Source organism: Xenopus tropicalis, chromosome 1, assembly GCF_000004195.4.
Source record: "Xenopus tropicalis strain Nigerian chromosome 1, UCB_Xtro_10.0, whole genome shotgun sequence".
Classification (NCBI taxonomy): Eukaryota; Metazoa; Chordata; class Amphibia; order Anura; family Pipidae; genus Xenopus; species Xenopus tropicalis.
This window is the reverse complement of record NC_030677.2, coordinates 37,598,228-37,611,979: the sequence shown is the minus strand read 5'-3', so window position 1 is coordinate 37,611,979 and position 13,752 is coordinate 37,598,228. Positions and strand designations below refer to the sequence as shown.

Below are 13,752 nucleotides of genomic sequence, written 5' to 3'. Positions count from 1 at the left end.
GAGTGAATGGGAGCCAGTATGAATAATCTCCATGGGTGTGGGGGACTATACTGGCTTGAGTGAATGGGAGCCAGTATGAATAATCTCCATGGGTGTGGGGGACTATACTGGCTTGAGTGAATGGGAGCCAGTGTGAATAATCTCCACAGGTGTGGGGGACTATACTGGCTTGAGTGAATGGGAGCCAGTATGAATAATCTCCACAGGTGTGGGGGACTATACTGGCTTGAGTGAATGGGAGCCAGTATGAATAATCTCCATGGGTGTGGGGGACTATACTGGCTTGAGTGAATGGGAGCCAGTATGAATAATCTCCACGGGTGTGGGGGACTATACTGGATTGAGTGAATGGGAGCCAGTATGAATAATCTCCACAGGTGTGGGGGACTATACTGGCTTGAGTGAATGGGAGCCAGTATGAATAATCTCCATGGGTGTGGGGGACTATACTGGCTTGAGTGAATGGGAGCCAGTATGAATAATCTCCATGGGTGTGGGGGACTATACTGGCTTGAGTGAATGGGAGCCAGTATGAATAATCTCCATGGGTGTGGGGGACTATACTGGCTTGAGTGAATGGGAGCCAGTATGAATAATCTCCACAGGTGTGGGGGACTATACTGGCTTGAGTGAATGGGAGCCAGTATGAATAATCTCCATGGGTGTGGGGGACTATACTGGCTTGAGTGAATGGGAGCCAGTATGAATAATCTCCATGGGTGTGGGGGACTATACTGGCTCGAGTGAATGTTTTGCAAAACATTTGTTTTCCCCCAAAAAGATACATTGAAGTCAATGGGCCCTTTTTATCATATGGGTTGTTTTGCAATATGAAATTTCAACATGCAACAAAATTTACCTAATTTATCTATATTTTTGGAGTTCATATAATACTTTTTTTGAAAAATTTACATTCATATATTTTCATAAAAGACATGTCAACCCCAAAAATATTTTTTTGCCTCATAAAAGAAAACATAATTCAAAGCAACTTTCCAATATCAATTTGTTAAACATTATTAGTGCTTTAATAGTTATTGTGTTGGGTTGAAAACCCCACAGACTGTTCTTCCACTTTGGCTTATTCTTCCGCTTCTTCTTCTTCTTAGCGCCCCCCATTTTCTAAACGCTACTCCTCCTACAGTTTTAGGGGTACAACACCCAAACTCCCCACACTTCTTCGCCCTATAGCGGAGCAGGTTGCTTTTCTAAGCAATCCGGCCCCCCGTCTTTTTGTGGCACCCCTCCGAACCCCCTTAATTTTTCCATTGACTTTGACAGGGAAGATTTTCAAACTGCTGCCACTCTTACAGCTTTGAAGCTACACCCCCCAAACTTGAATAACATAATCATGGGGTCACCCCGAATGAAACAGCGACATTTGTTGGATGACCCCAAAGTGGGAAGGGCCAACAACAGCCAATCAAGTTTCACCCATTGACTTTAAAGGGGAAATTGAAACTGCTGCCAATCTTACAGCTTTGAGGCTACACTCCCCAAACTTGAATCACACAGTCATGGGGTCAGCCTGAATGAAAATATGATGATTGTTGGATGCCCAAAAGTGGGCGGAGCTGTGAACAGCCAATCAGATTTTATCTATTGATTTGAAGGAAATCCAACCTGCTGCCATTCTCACAGTAATAACACCAGGGTCCCCAAACTTTTTACACTTGGTCACTAGGGGACTGCAGTTTTTGTTTTGAAAAGTGGGCGGAGCCACCAACAGCCAATCAAATTTCGCCTATTGATTTTTATCAGTTTGATGCCAGGGTTCCCAAACTTTGCAGAGTCAGTCACTGGGTGACTACGCATTCAAGTTTTTTTTTAAAAATGCAATGTGGGAGGGGGCAACAACAGCCAATCAAATTTTACCCATTGACTTTTATGGGAAAATTGAAACTGCTGCCAATCTTACAGCTTTGAGGCTACACTCCCCAAACTTGAATCACATAGTCATGGGGTCAGCCTGAATGAAAATATGATGATTGTTGGATGCCCCAAAGTGGGCGGAGCTGTAAACAGCCAATCAGATTTTACCTATTGACTTGGCAGAAATCCAACCTGCTGCCATTCTCACAGTAATAACACCGGGGTCCCCAAACTTTGCAGACTTAGGCACCAGGTAACTGCGGTTAAAGGTTAGAAAAAGTGGGTGGAGCCACCAACAGACAATCAGAGCATTCACAAATATACTGTATATTATGTCTTGAAATTTGGTTGCTGTTAGGGTACAGAAACAATGGCAAAAGTCCATCATGCCCTTTGTTGGCTTCTAGTGTGCATATACTGTATATATATATATATATATATATATATACATATATTTTTCTTTTACATATATATTTATATATACACATACCTATAGTGACCCATTCCACCGCCCAGCCTGCCCATTTCTAGCCCCTGATATTATCTACCGCCCCCCAAGTGATGTCACTGCCCACCCCCCCAACCCAAAGGGCGGTATTCTAAAAATAAACGGTGGCGACCCTAAATGTACATGTAAATAGTAATCATGTCCCTTCGAAGACATCTAGACATCCAGAGAAAACAACCCCAACCCTGACAGTCTAACCCTATAGTTTAAATCTCCCATCCCCTTTACCAGTTTAGTTGCAGTCTCTGCACTCTCTCCAGCTCATTAATATCCTTCTTAAGGACTGGAGCCCAAAACTGCACTGCATACTCAAGGTGAGGCCGTACCAGGGACCTATAAAGGGGCAAAATTATGCTTTTAGCCCTCAAGATAATGCCATTTTTTTTTATTTTCAAGATTTTTTTCTTGTTTAATAACATTCATTTTTATGAATATTAGAACAAACTGTATTTTACAGTTGGTCGACCTAAGACCACAGACAATATTGTGTTTCTCTATCTGTATTCCCAGCATCTTTGAATAGAGTAAAATAAACATTATGCTAATAACCATGGCTTGAACATATAAATGCTTTTAATAAAACATGCCTTTGATACACAAATGCTTCTATTACAAATCATTTCTTTCTCACTCAACAGCTGCCCCCCTAAAGGAACATTATGGTGCCCAAAGCAAACAGATTTTGTTAGAGTTATATTAAATAATACTTAGTTTGAATGTGAGCAGTGGATGTGCATTTGCTGTTCATTATCATTTCTGGCATGGGATGGAATAGTAGATTAACCAGATGTGGTTGGTGGAAGGCTTTATTTTCTTTAGCTAAGTTACCAGCTGCACAGTCTTTTTGCTTTGCAATTACAACTATCCAGATCCCTTTCTCTTTTCTTAGCTTGTCTTTTAGTTTTACTATACATTTAATGCATGGTATATTTTGAAAGAAATACATATATGATATATAGTGTATATAGGTGAAAAAACACAAAGCAAAACACAAATCAGCATGGTAATAATCATTAAGAAGCACCAATATGTTACTCTGTGCCTTACAGACATTGTTCATCACTCAGCCCTCTCCCAATATATACATACTGTATATATACAATTTCATGAGTAGACTATTAACCTGCCTGTATCTTTTTGAAGTGTTGGAGAAAACTAGATTACCTGGAGGAAACCTGTGCAGACACACCAACTTCTTCTAGTACCCTGGTTGGCTGTGTAGTTTTGGATGTATCCTCATTAGTGATGAGTGGATTTTTTCGCCAGGCATGGATTCGAAGCAAATTTCCGTATTGCTCCATCAGTGAATTTTTTCAGCAAAACTGCGGCAGAAAGAAGTTTCCAAGACAAAAATGTCGCCAAGAAAATTGTAGGAGTAAGAAAAAAAAGTCACGTGTAAAAAACTGTTGTGCACATAAAAAAGTGTCACTTGTAGAAAAAAGTTGTGAATAAAAATGTCACCTATTGACTTCCATGTGTTTCGCAAATTGTTTAGAAGTTTTGCTAATTTTTACGGCAAAGCCAAATGGGACAGATTCGCTCATCACTAATACTTGTTATTACCTTTTTGTTATTATTTCTAATTTTCCACGCTTTGTACAGTTCTCTCTCATATTTTTACAATAAACTACTTTCAAACTTAAAGCAATTAGATATGTATTTGTGTACAGGAAACAATGAAGATTATATATGTCTTCAATGGCTTCTGGTTACTTTGAAATACTATAGATTTATGCTTTAGTACTGTTTGATAGTACAAGTATGTGATCCCTTATCTGGAGGCCCATTATCCAGAAAGCTCCAAATTACAGGAAGGCTATTTCCTATACAGTCCATTATAAGCCAATAATTCAATTTTTAAAAATGATTTCCTTTTCTCTGTAATAATTAAACAGTAACTTGTAACTAAGCTGCATGAATGCATATTGGTGGCAAACAATCGTATTGGGTTTATTTAATGTTCCACTGAGAAGCCCTTTGTATAATGAGCTACACATTATTGCCTAACAGGCTGCAGCTTAGGGAAGAGGGGGTTGTACTGTATATACAGAGATACTAGCCCTTTAAAATAAATTTGTTCTTCAGTGAAAGTGATAGTGGCAAAATGTAAAAGCTAATCTCCATGTCATGCCCAGGACCCAATTTTCTTTAATTTTGCAAAGAACAGATGTTAAACTGAATCACAGACTCAAATAACCTTTTAAATTTAGTGAGTTAAGAGTTCTGCCTTGCAGGTGAATTAAAATAAATATCATATAAATCATGGGAAGCCACCTTAAAGGAACAGTAACACCATAAAATTAAAGTGTATAAAAGTAATTAAAATATCATGTACTGTTGCTCTGCACTGGTAAAAGCTGTGTATTTGCTTCAGAAGGCTACTATAGTTTATATAAATACTCTGCTGTGTAGCCCCAGGGGCAGCCATTCAATGGAAAAAAGGCACAGGCACATAGCAGATAACAGATAAAACACTATTGTATTCTACAGAGCTTATCTGTTATCTGCTCTGTAACCTGTGCCTTTTCTCCTTTTTTCCAGCTTGAATGGCTGCCCCCGTGGCTACACAGCAGCTTATTATATAAATTATAGTAGTGTTAATGTAGCAAACACACCAGTTTTACCAGTGCAGGGCAACAGTGCATTATATTTTTATTACTATAAAGCTCTTTCAATTTTTGGTGTTACTGTTCCTTTAATAAAAGCTCTATTTTGTTCAGAAACATCTATAATAATATCTATGGCTATGGCTATGCCTTCACACCATTACAAAGTAGCCCATGCCATATGTTGTATATTTTACTATTATATTTATTATGTCATTTCCCCATAGTTAGTACTTAATTATAATTTTTTTGCCTTTTTACTAAGAAACAGTGCTAAAAAAAAATGTGCATTCATTATGAGGATGAGAAATCTACATTTTCTGTGCACAAATACATTACAAGTGCAATTTGCTATATACAGTATTTTAGATTAAAAAAAACTCCAAATGCTAATTGTTCATGTTTTGCAGTATATGCAATTTTCAAAGCCTTATAACTGCTTATCTATGTGAAACGGGCTTAGATTCTTTTTTGTAAATACCCATCATATAGATTGCCTTTCATCAATTTTTTTTGTATGCATGAATAACTCTATTTATAAAGTGCTACATGAATATGCACGACTGTACAATTTTACAGAGTAGAAAAGTACATACAGGAAGGACATGCATAATAATAAATAAGTAACAAGCATAGCAATAAATACATATAGAGATTAAGTGCCATTTTCTAAAAGACACAGTAGGTACTAAGGTCTCTGCCCCATAGAGCTTACAATCTAAGCCGGTCGATAACATAGAGGCACAAATCGAAGGAAAATGTGTACAAAGCTTTTGGCACTGGCCCTTAAGCACCAGAACTGGACCAGACAAGATGTTCCAGTAAAGTTTAGACCAGTGATCCCCAACCAGTGGCTCAGGGGCAACATATTGCTCCCCAACCCCTTGGATGTTGCTCTCAGTGCCCCCAAACCAGGTAGTTATTTTTGAATTCCTGACTTGGGGGCAAGTTTTGTTTGAATAAAAACAAGATTTACTACCAAATAAAGTCTCTGTAAGCTGATAGTGTGCATAGAGGCTGCCTAATAGCCAATCTTAGCCCTTATTTGGCTCCTCCATGAACTTTTATGGTGCTTGTGTTGCTCTCAGAGTCTTTTTACATTTAACTGTAGCTCACGAGTAAGAAAGGTTGGGGATCCCTGGTTTAGAGAGTGTTGCATATGAAATTCAGGGATGGAATTCCCGGGGTAAGGACCAGTGAGATAGATATGTTATATACGAGAGATGGCATTGGGTGTGGATGGTCTAAAAAGATAGTGGCTCTGAGAAAAGTGGAGGAGATGACCAGAAACGTACAGGGAGACAATTGAAGAAACATAGTGAGGAGCAGAGGAGTGAAGGGCTTGAATATAAGCAAAATAGTTTTGTATGCTAATGCTATCCTTTGTTTAACAGAAGATTTTACCAGGGGATGAACAGACTGCCTCTTAGCAGAGAGCAGGAGGATTGATTGCAGGAAAGAGAGGTGGGAGTCTGGAAGACTGGTTAGTAAGAGATTGCAGTAGTCTAAATGGGATAGGATAAGGGTATGTGTTTGGCATAATTGTTACTGCCCTGTACAGTGAAACAGTGATCTATGGAATCAGGTATGTCTCATAAAAAAACTCTGCCAAAGCTGATTCATTCTTCATACACCACATTATAGTCACCCAAATTTGCGGCACCAAAACATGTTTGGCACCCCCTATTGCCCTGGAAGATAATTATATGAAAGATGCAGTTAATGTGCTTTGTAGGGGATTCTCATCTGAAAATGTGCTCTGCTGTGTGTAAGAAAGAATCATCTGAAACTGTTAAACTAGCATTGTATGTGTTCAGAGTGTTATATTCAGTGTTTATGTGTTTATGCGGGTCAGAGAGGGCAGTGGAGGGGGATTTCAGGTATTTTGGTGCTGCATGTTTGAAGTATAGGTATGAGACCTGTTATCCACGGATCTTTCCTTAATCTAGATCACCTTGCCTTAAGCCAACCTAAAAATAATATACAGGTATCGGACCCCTTATCCGGAAACCCGTTATCCAGAAAGCTCCGAATTACGGAATGCCCGTCTCCCATAGACTCCATTTTAATCAAATAATTCAAAATTTTAAAACTGATTTCCTTTTTCTATGTTGAAATAAAACAGAACCTTTTAATTGATCCCAACTAAGATATAATTAATCCTTATTGGATGCAAAACAATCCTAATGGGTTTAATTAATGTTTTATTGATTTTTTAGTAGACTTAAGGTACTGAGATCCAAATTACGGAAAGACCCCTTATCCGGAATACCCTTGGTCCCGAGCATTCTGGATAATGGGTCCCATACCTGTATACATTAATTAAACCCAATAGGATGGTTTTGCTTCCAATAAGAATTAATTGTGTCTTATTAGGGATCAAGATACTGTTTTATTATTACAGAGAAATGTGAATTATTTCATTATAATGGAGTCTATAGGAAATGGCTCTCCAGTAATACAGAGCTTTCTGGATAATCGGTTTCTGGATAATGGGTCCCATACCTGAACTAACAAAGGAGATGGGCAAAATGTCCAACATTGTCCTGTTTGTTATTTCCCATATGTGTTCATAGAAACAAAGCACGGCATGTACACATTCTTTTCAAATTAGTAGTAATGCTGCACTTGGAATACCACAAGGAGGGCCATTTTATTTATATGTAGTTTTGCCTCTCATCTGCATAGTTATATATACCTTAATTAACAGATATTTATGTTTCTCATTTTCTGGAAATCGTATACTTTTCTTTGTAAATATTTAATAGTATCCAAATCACTTTAATTGTCTTTTTTATTTAGGGGCTCACTAGATGAGTAAAGAAAGAACAATGGAAATAACAACAATAGCATCAGTAATGCCTACAGCAAATGAACATTAGATTACTTGCACCTTATTGCTGGAAAATAATATATATCTGCATCAAAAATCAGCAATTCACAAATCTTTTTATATTTGTCTTTTGTTATAATTGTCTTTTCTCCAAAATATTTGTGTAGGTACTATGGTCAACAAACACCACTCACCAAGGTGATATTTTAAGTATATTTAATGTGTGGAAAAGAGTTACAGAAGTTACATACAAATTACCAGTAATTAAGCCAGTCACAAACAATATTGACAGCTTCCCAATACAATACAAAGTATGTATGTATTAATTTAAAATAGTAACAAAGTATGCATATGTGTTAGAGTGAATGTGTGTAAGTGAGAGCATGTGTGAGTGTGTAAGGGTGTGTGTGTCTGTATATCTGTGAGACCAGCCTTTTGTTGCTGATATATATCCCTGTTAGAAAACCCTCCCCCACTTTATTACCTCTAAGACCATATGTTTCCGATCACATTCCAGACTTAGGTAACAATGGTATATGTGAGGGATAGTGTATGTATAGAGGTATAGAGTGGCAAGTCAGTGTGCACATTTGAAACATGTTAACCCATTCAGGCCTGGATACAACTTATTTTCCAATACCCAATATTTAACATCTTTTATGTTGTGGCCTTATTCTCTGAGCATCAAGATCACAATTTAATTTAAACCATCAACTCTGTGCCATGCTTAATTAGTAGGGTAAAGCCAACCTTCAATTCTTTTGTTTCCCCAGGAGGGTTATGCACTTGCTAGAGGGGTGTGTGATGTGTGCTAAAGGGCAAAGTGTAGTTAGAAGCCAGGAAGAGTTAGTACCCTGTGGTGTCAATGCCGCAAGTACAGGGACTCATGTGGTCCGGCTCAGGAATAGAGAGATTCCTGTAGAGATACACCACGGTGAGCTTTGCCTAGTACTGGGGATTGTTGCACCAATGCAGTGAGTACTACCTCAGGGTGTTGCAAACACTACACCTGCATTTGTACTGGATAACATCTGATGTAAGAAAGGCTATGAAGCATTTACTGATATGATATTGTGCCATCTGAATCAGCACCCACCAGCCTAAATAAGAGTTTTATCTCTTAAAGAACCACCCAAGTTATTTGAAAGATTTGTGTTTGTGGTGGAATACAGTGCTATTCCTCAAACAGTACAGAGAGGGCCCATCTGAGAAAAGAGGTACATGTAACATGGCCCTACTGGGTGTTGCCAGGAGTTGCCGGAAGGTGGGATCAACCCCCATGCCCAAAAATCTATTACACTTAGATCCCTTTTAAATATGAAAAAATGTGTGAACATTTGGCTTTGAAATACTAGAGTTTCAAATTAATTTCATGCTGATTTGTGTAGAAACTACAGTTGAAAAATCTGGTCACTCCCATGTATCTAGTTCATAAGCAATCCATACAGTCTACCAAAGTAAATGTTAAATATTACTCAGTAAACTATCCTCTTTAGAAGCCATAAACAGTCAGTTTGTGCCACTGGTATTATCCCAAGATATACAGTATATCTCCACTACTCTGCGCAGACAGAGGTATGAGTCCCTTTTTATTGCTATAAATATGGAACTATTGTCAAAGGGGGTTAAAGAGAGGAGTTGCTATTAATGGTTAAGTTAGCTCATTACTGCAAACCGTAAGATAGCAGAGACAAGTTCCATGATCATTACCTGATGCTGATCATATCAGGACTAGTGGGTTGGTGCCTGTGATACAGTGAGATTAGGTGACATTGAGACCGCACAGGTATTTAATCGAGGGCAACCAGAGTCAGTGATTTCATTGGAATACATTAACAGCAGGCTCACTAAGCCCTATCCAGGTTTATATTTGAGTAATGAGGAGTTTTTTTTATATAAAACAAATAGAACCAAGACACAGATATTGTCTCTTAGGTATGGGACCAATTGTCCAGAATGGCCAGAACCAGGGGTTTCCCCGATAAGGGATCTTTCTGTAATTTGGATCTCCATACCTTAAGTCTAATGAAAATAATTTAAATGTTAAATAAACCCAATAGGATTGTTTTGCCTCCAATAAGGATTAATTATGTCTTAGTTGGGGTCAAGTACACAGTACTATTTTATTATTACAGAGAAAAAGGTAATCAGTTTAAAAAAAATGTATTTGCTTATAATTGAGCCTATGGGAGGTGGCATTCCAGTAATTCGGAACTTTCTATATAACGTGTTTCCGGATATTGGATCCCATACATGTATTTTCATAATCTTGTCTGTACTTTGCAACTGTGTACATTTTTTTATTATCCATAAATGTACTCAATATTCTCATGATGCATTACATTCGATCTAATTAACTCTCAACTTTACTTATTATTAAGCCATTTTTACATAGAAAAACAATATATTGCAGATTTCTTTTTCCAGCTGATTAAAATATGAGGACTGCCATTTCTGTCATGTCCTTCATAAGTTTAACTTTTCATTTATTTCAAGCATCAGTTGTTTTGTCTACAGTACAAGGCTGGGATGTTGTTCTATTGCAGCCTTAAGGCAAAACTGGCCAGGAGTGACTGCAAGTTACAAAGTTATCAATAATTTCAGCCTTGTTTAATAACCTTTAATATAGTTTATATTTTTATAACCAGCATTTGTGGAGTTTGTGTTACATAAATGGATATGTATGTCTATATACTGTAGCTACGGTACTATGAAAGTTATTTAAAGGACTAGTAACTGCAGAAAATGGAAACTAGTCTTTTCTTATATATACCCACCCTCATATATAATTAAAGGCACTAAATTTGCCCAAGAGCAGTAACCCATAGCAACCAATAAGATGTTTGCTTTTAAAGGAGAAGGAAAGTCATTTTGGCATTTTACTGCCAATAGATTTGCCACGTTAGTGCCACCTATAATAATATATTTATTCTGCAGAAACCATTACCATAGCTGAGTAAACAGCTTTAGAAGCTTTCTCCGTTTGCTTAAGATAGCAACTGCCATTTTAAGTTCCTCCCCCTCCATGAACTGCTATGAACAAGAACATTGGACAGCAATTGGCCGACCTACCCCCTAGTGGGGGTAGTATGTGTGTGATTATAAAAATAAGCAAATAACAATGTGAAGACTAAGGTACAACCGGTGTATTACAGCTTATCTGCTTCATTAATCTGGAGCATAACTATGAAGGTTTTCATTCATCCAGGTCATGGTATATCTAGCATAGGTAAATCTAGAACTACTGAACTCGTTGCAGTCCTGGTAGTAGTTTATATAAGATTTTCTCCTTAGGTGAATTGCCATATATGTGGAATATTTGCTGAATTGTGGGTAAAAAAACATGTAAGTTGTGCCCAAAATTGCATTTTGCACATTGTATTACAATAAATGAGTCTTTAAAGTGAATATTAAAATAAAGCAATGTCGAACCAGAGCTATACTTGCCCTTTAGGAAGAAATGTAATATAAGTATTGTCTTACTTGTTTTGTTTAAACTGCTGCAGTTTTATAAATCCATATCCTTATAGGGCTCATAATTCATTAGGAAAGTCTATTATTTTTACTTCTACATTTAATTTTTAGCATTGTCAGCTAAAGATTTAGATCCAGTGTAAGAGTCTGGCATGCAGATCCGCACACTATTTCATGTCAGTACTGCACCTCAATGCTACTTGTGGAGTTATAACATGGAGTGAATTTTACAGCCTGCCCCACTGATGTTGTAACTGGCAGCAGCATGAGGGGAAAATAACAGCAGAAAACAAACAGAATACTAAATAACCCAAGTTTCAGAGGCTGGAGAGCAGACTGATTTAACGTTATCTAATTTAACACAGGACAATAGGCCTCCAAACACCATGCCAAGCAGCACAGATTGTGTATTAATCCCGATAATGTTTTGGATTATTTCTAGACACGGCCTAGGGGCGCAGCCAAAGGGTAAGCAGGTAAGCGGCATTAGGGCAAAGGCAGACCGGGCAATTACCTCCATTATTGGGGACATTACCCCCATTAAAAGATATTTGTGCGCATGCAAAATGCACCATGCGGTAGGAGTTGCTCCCAGTGGCCTCAAAGCAGGTGCTTATTTTTGAATTTCTGATTTAAAGTCAAGTTTTGGTTGCATAAAACCATGTGTATTGCCAAACAGAGCCTCATGTAGGCTGCCAGTCCAAGTTGGGCTACCAATAGCCAATCACAGCCCTTATTGGGCACTCCCTAAATCCCCAACTTTTTTTTTATATTTAAATGCTGCTCATGAGTAAGAAGGTTTGGGGACCCCTGCTCTAACTAAACAATCACACAACACAAACAAAAACACAATTTTTCGTGTGAATGTGCTACAAATATATATGTAATAATAATGCAATGTAATAATTCCCTGATGAAGAATTACTTTACGAAATGGAAATGTTTGTTCTTAGTTGTTCATTATATGCCTCAAAAGTATATTACATAGAAATGATCCAAACGAATAACAATAAAATATGATTTTCTTCTAGGATCCCCACAGAAACCAGTGTCAACAAAACAAGACAGTGAAGAAATCAAACTAGAAAAAGTAGAAGATAAAGGAAGTGAAAGTGGAACTTCGTGTAATGATTTGTCTACATCAAGCTGTGATAGCCAATCAGATGCCAGCACCCCCCAAGAGAATACTGCCACACTTCCGCAATCTGCCACCCACAAACCAAATACCTTAACGTTGGATCGTCCTTCCAAAAAGAACCATGTCCAGTGGGTGCAACCTCCAGAGAAACGTAGGAATAGTGAGCTCTTTCAAACCTTAATTAGTAGGTCTCGGGAAACAAACCTTTCTAAAAGGAAAGTATGTGAGAAACCAAGCATTGAAGAAGAAATGAAAAAATGTATACAGGAGTTCCAAAAAATTAAAATACCAGATTTTTTTCCTGAGCAGAAACGTCCATGGCAGATGGAATTACTTAAAAAGTATGATTTATAGGGAGAGTTTATTGACAAATGCATCCTAAGTGTGTGTTGTGTGTATCTTGACGCAGCCAATGTACTTTCTTCATAAGGAACTATACAAGAAAATATGGATTCCTGCATATGGATAATAGGGTTCCTTATGTTCCACAGTTCGAGATAACAAAGAGTTAATAACATTGTTGCCTGGAAGCAGTTTTAAGGGGAAAGAATTCTGCATGACTTACATTTTACAAGTTGATAACTTTTACTGTCACCTTTGTATTAAGTAGGGGGTTATTGAAATAACTTTTCACTTGAAGCTGTTGATATGAATTTTTTTGTGAAAATCTTTATGATAAAAATGGCAAGTGTAAATTCAGTAGATGATTAATACACATTTCCTAATCAGTGTCAATGTGAATGCAATAAAGCTAATACAGTGATCAGCTTGCATGGGAATAATGTTTAATTTTATAATATATGTGCTGTCCTCAGCCAAGTCTTCCATATAGATAGCTATCATTTAAATATAGATGTCATTATTTGGAGAAAGACATGGGGAGGAATTTACAAAAGTGGAGAGAGCCCCTTTTGGAGTAAAAGTGGTGGTAAAACTGGTTTACAACCCTTTCTCCATATTCACAAACAGAAATCCGACTAAATTCCGGTTCAACTAACTGGACACGATCAATTTAGAATAAGGAGAGCAGAATAGCGGGACAGTCAGAGATAGAAAACAGAAAGCCTTTATTGTCTGGGCATGATCAAACAGGAGTTGGCATGTGTGCTCAGTATAGGGTCAGATATACTCTGTACCTGGGCACAGGTAACTGTCACCTTATCAATCAATACAGCCGATCAGCTGGCAGGCAAAGACATTTACAGTGGAAGCAGCATCTCGTATATGCCACTGGAGTGCATGTCAGAATAGGGCAATTAAAACTTCCAAGAGGACAGCATGTCATACGTGATACACACGAACATTAAAGGCCCATTGCCGC

General features: G+C 37.8%; 1 protein-coding gene across 1 annotated transcript in view; it reads left to right on the top strand.

The window, feature by feature from the left end:
* kctd8 (potassium channel tetramerization domain containing 8) overlaps window positions 1–13,194 on the top strand; it is a 52,554-nt gene extending 39,360 nt beyond the window's left edge. The window contains exon 2 of the mRNA XM_004921462.4: window positions 12,325–13,194. Within this exon, the coding sequence (XP_004921519.2) occupies window positions 12,325–12,785 (461 nt within the window). The 3' untranslated portion in view covers window positions 12,786–13,194. The remainder of the gene's footprint in view (window positions 1–12,324) is intronic.
* Window positions 13,195–13,752: the final 558 nt, after the last annotated feature.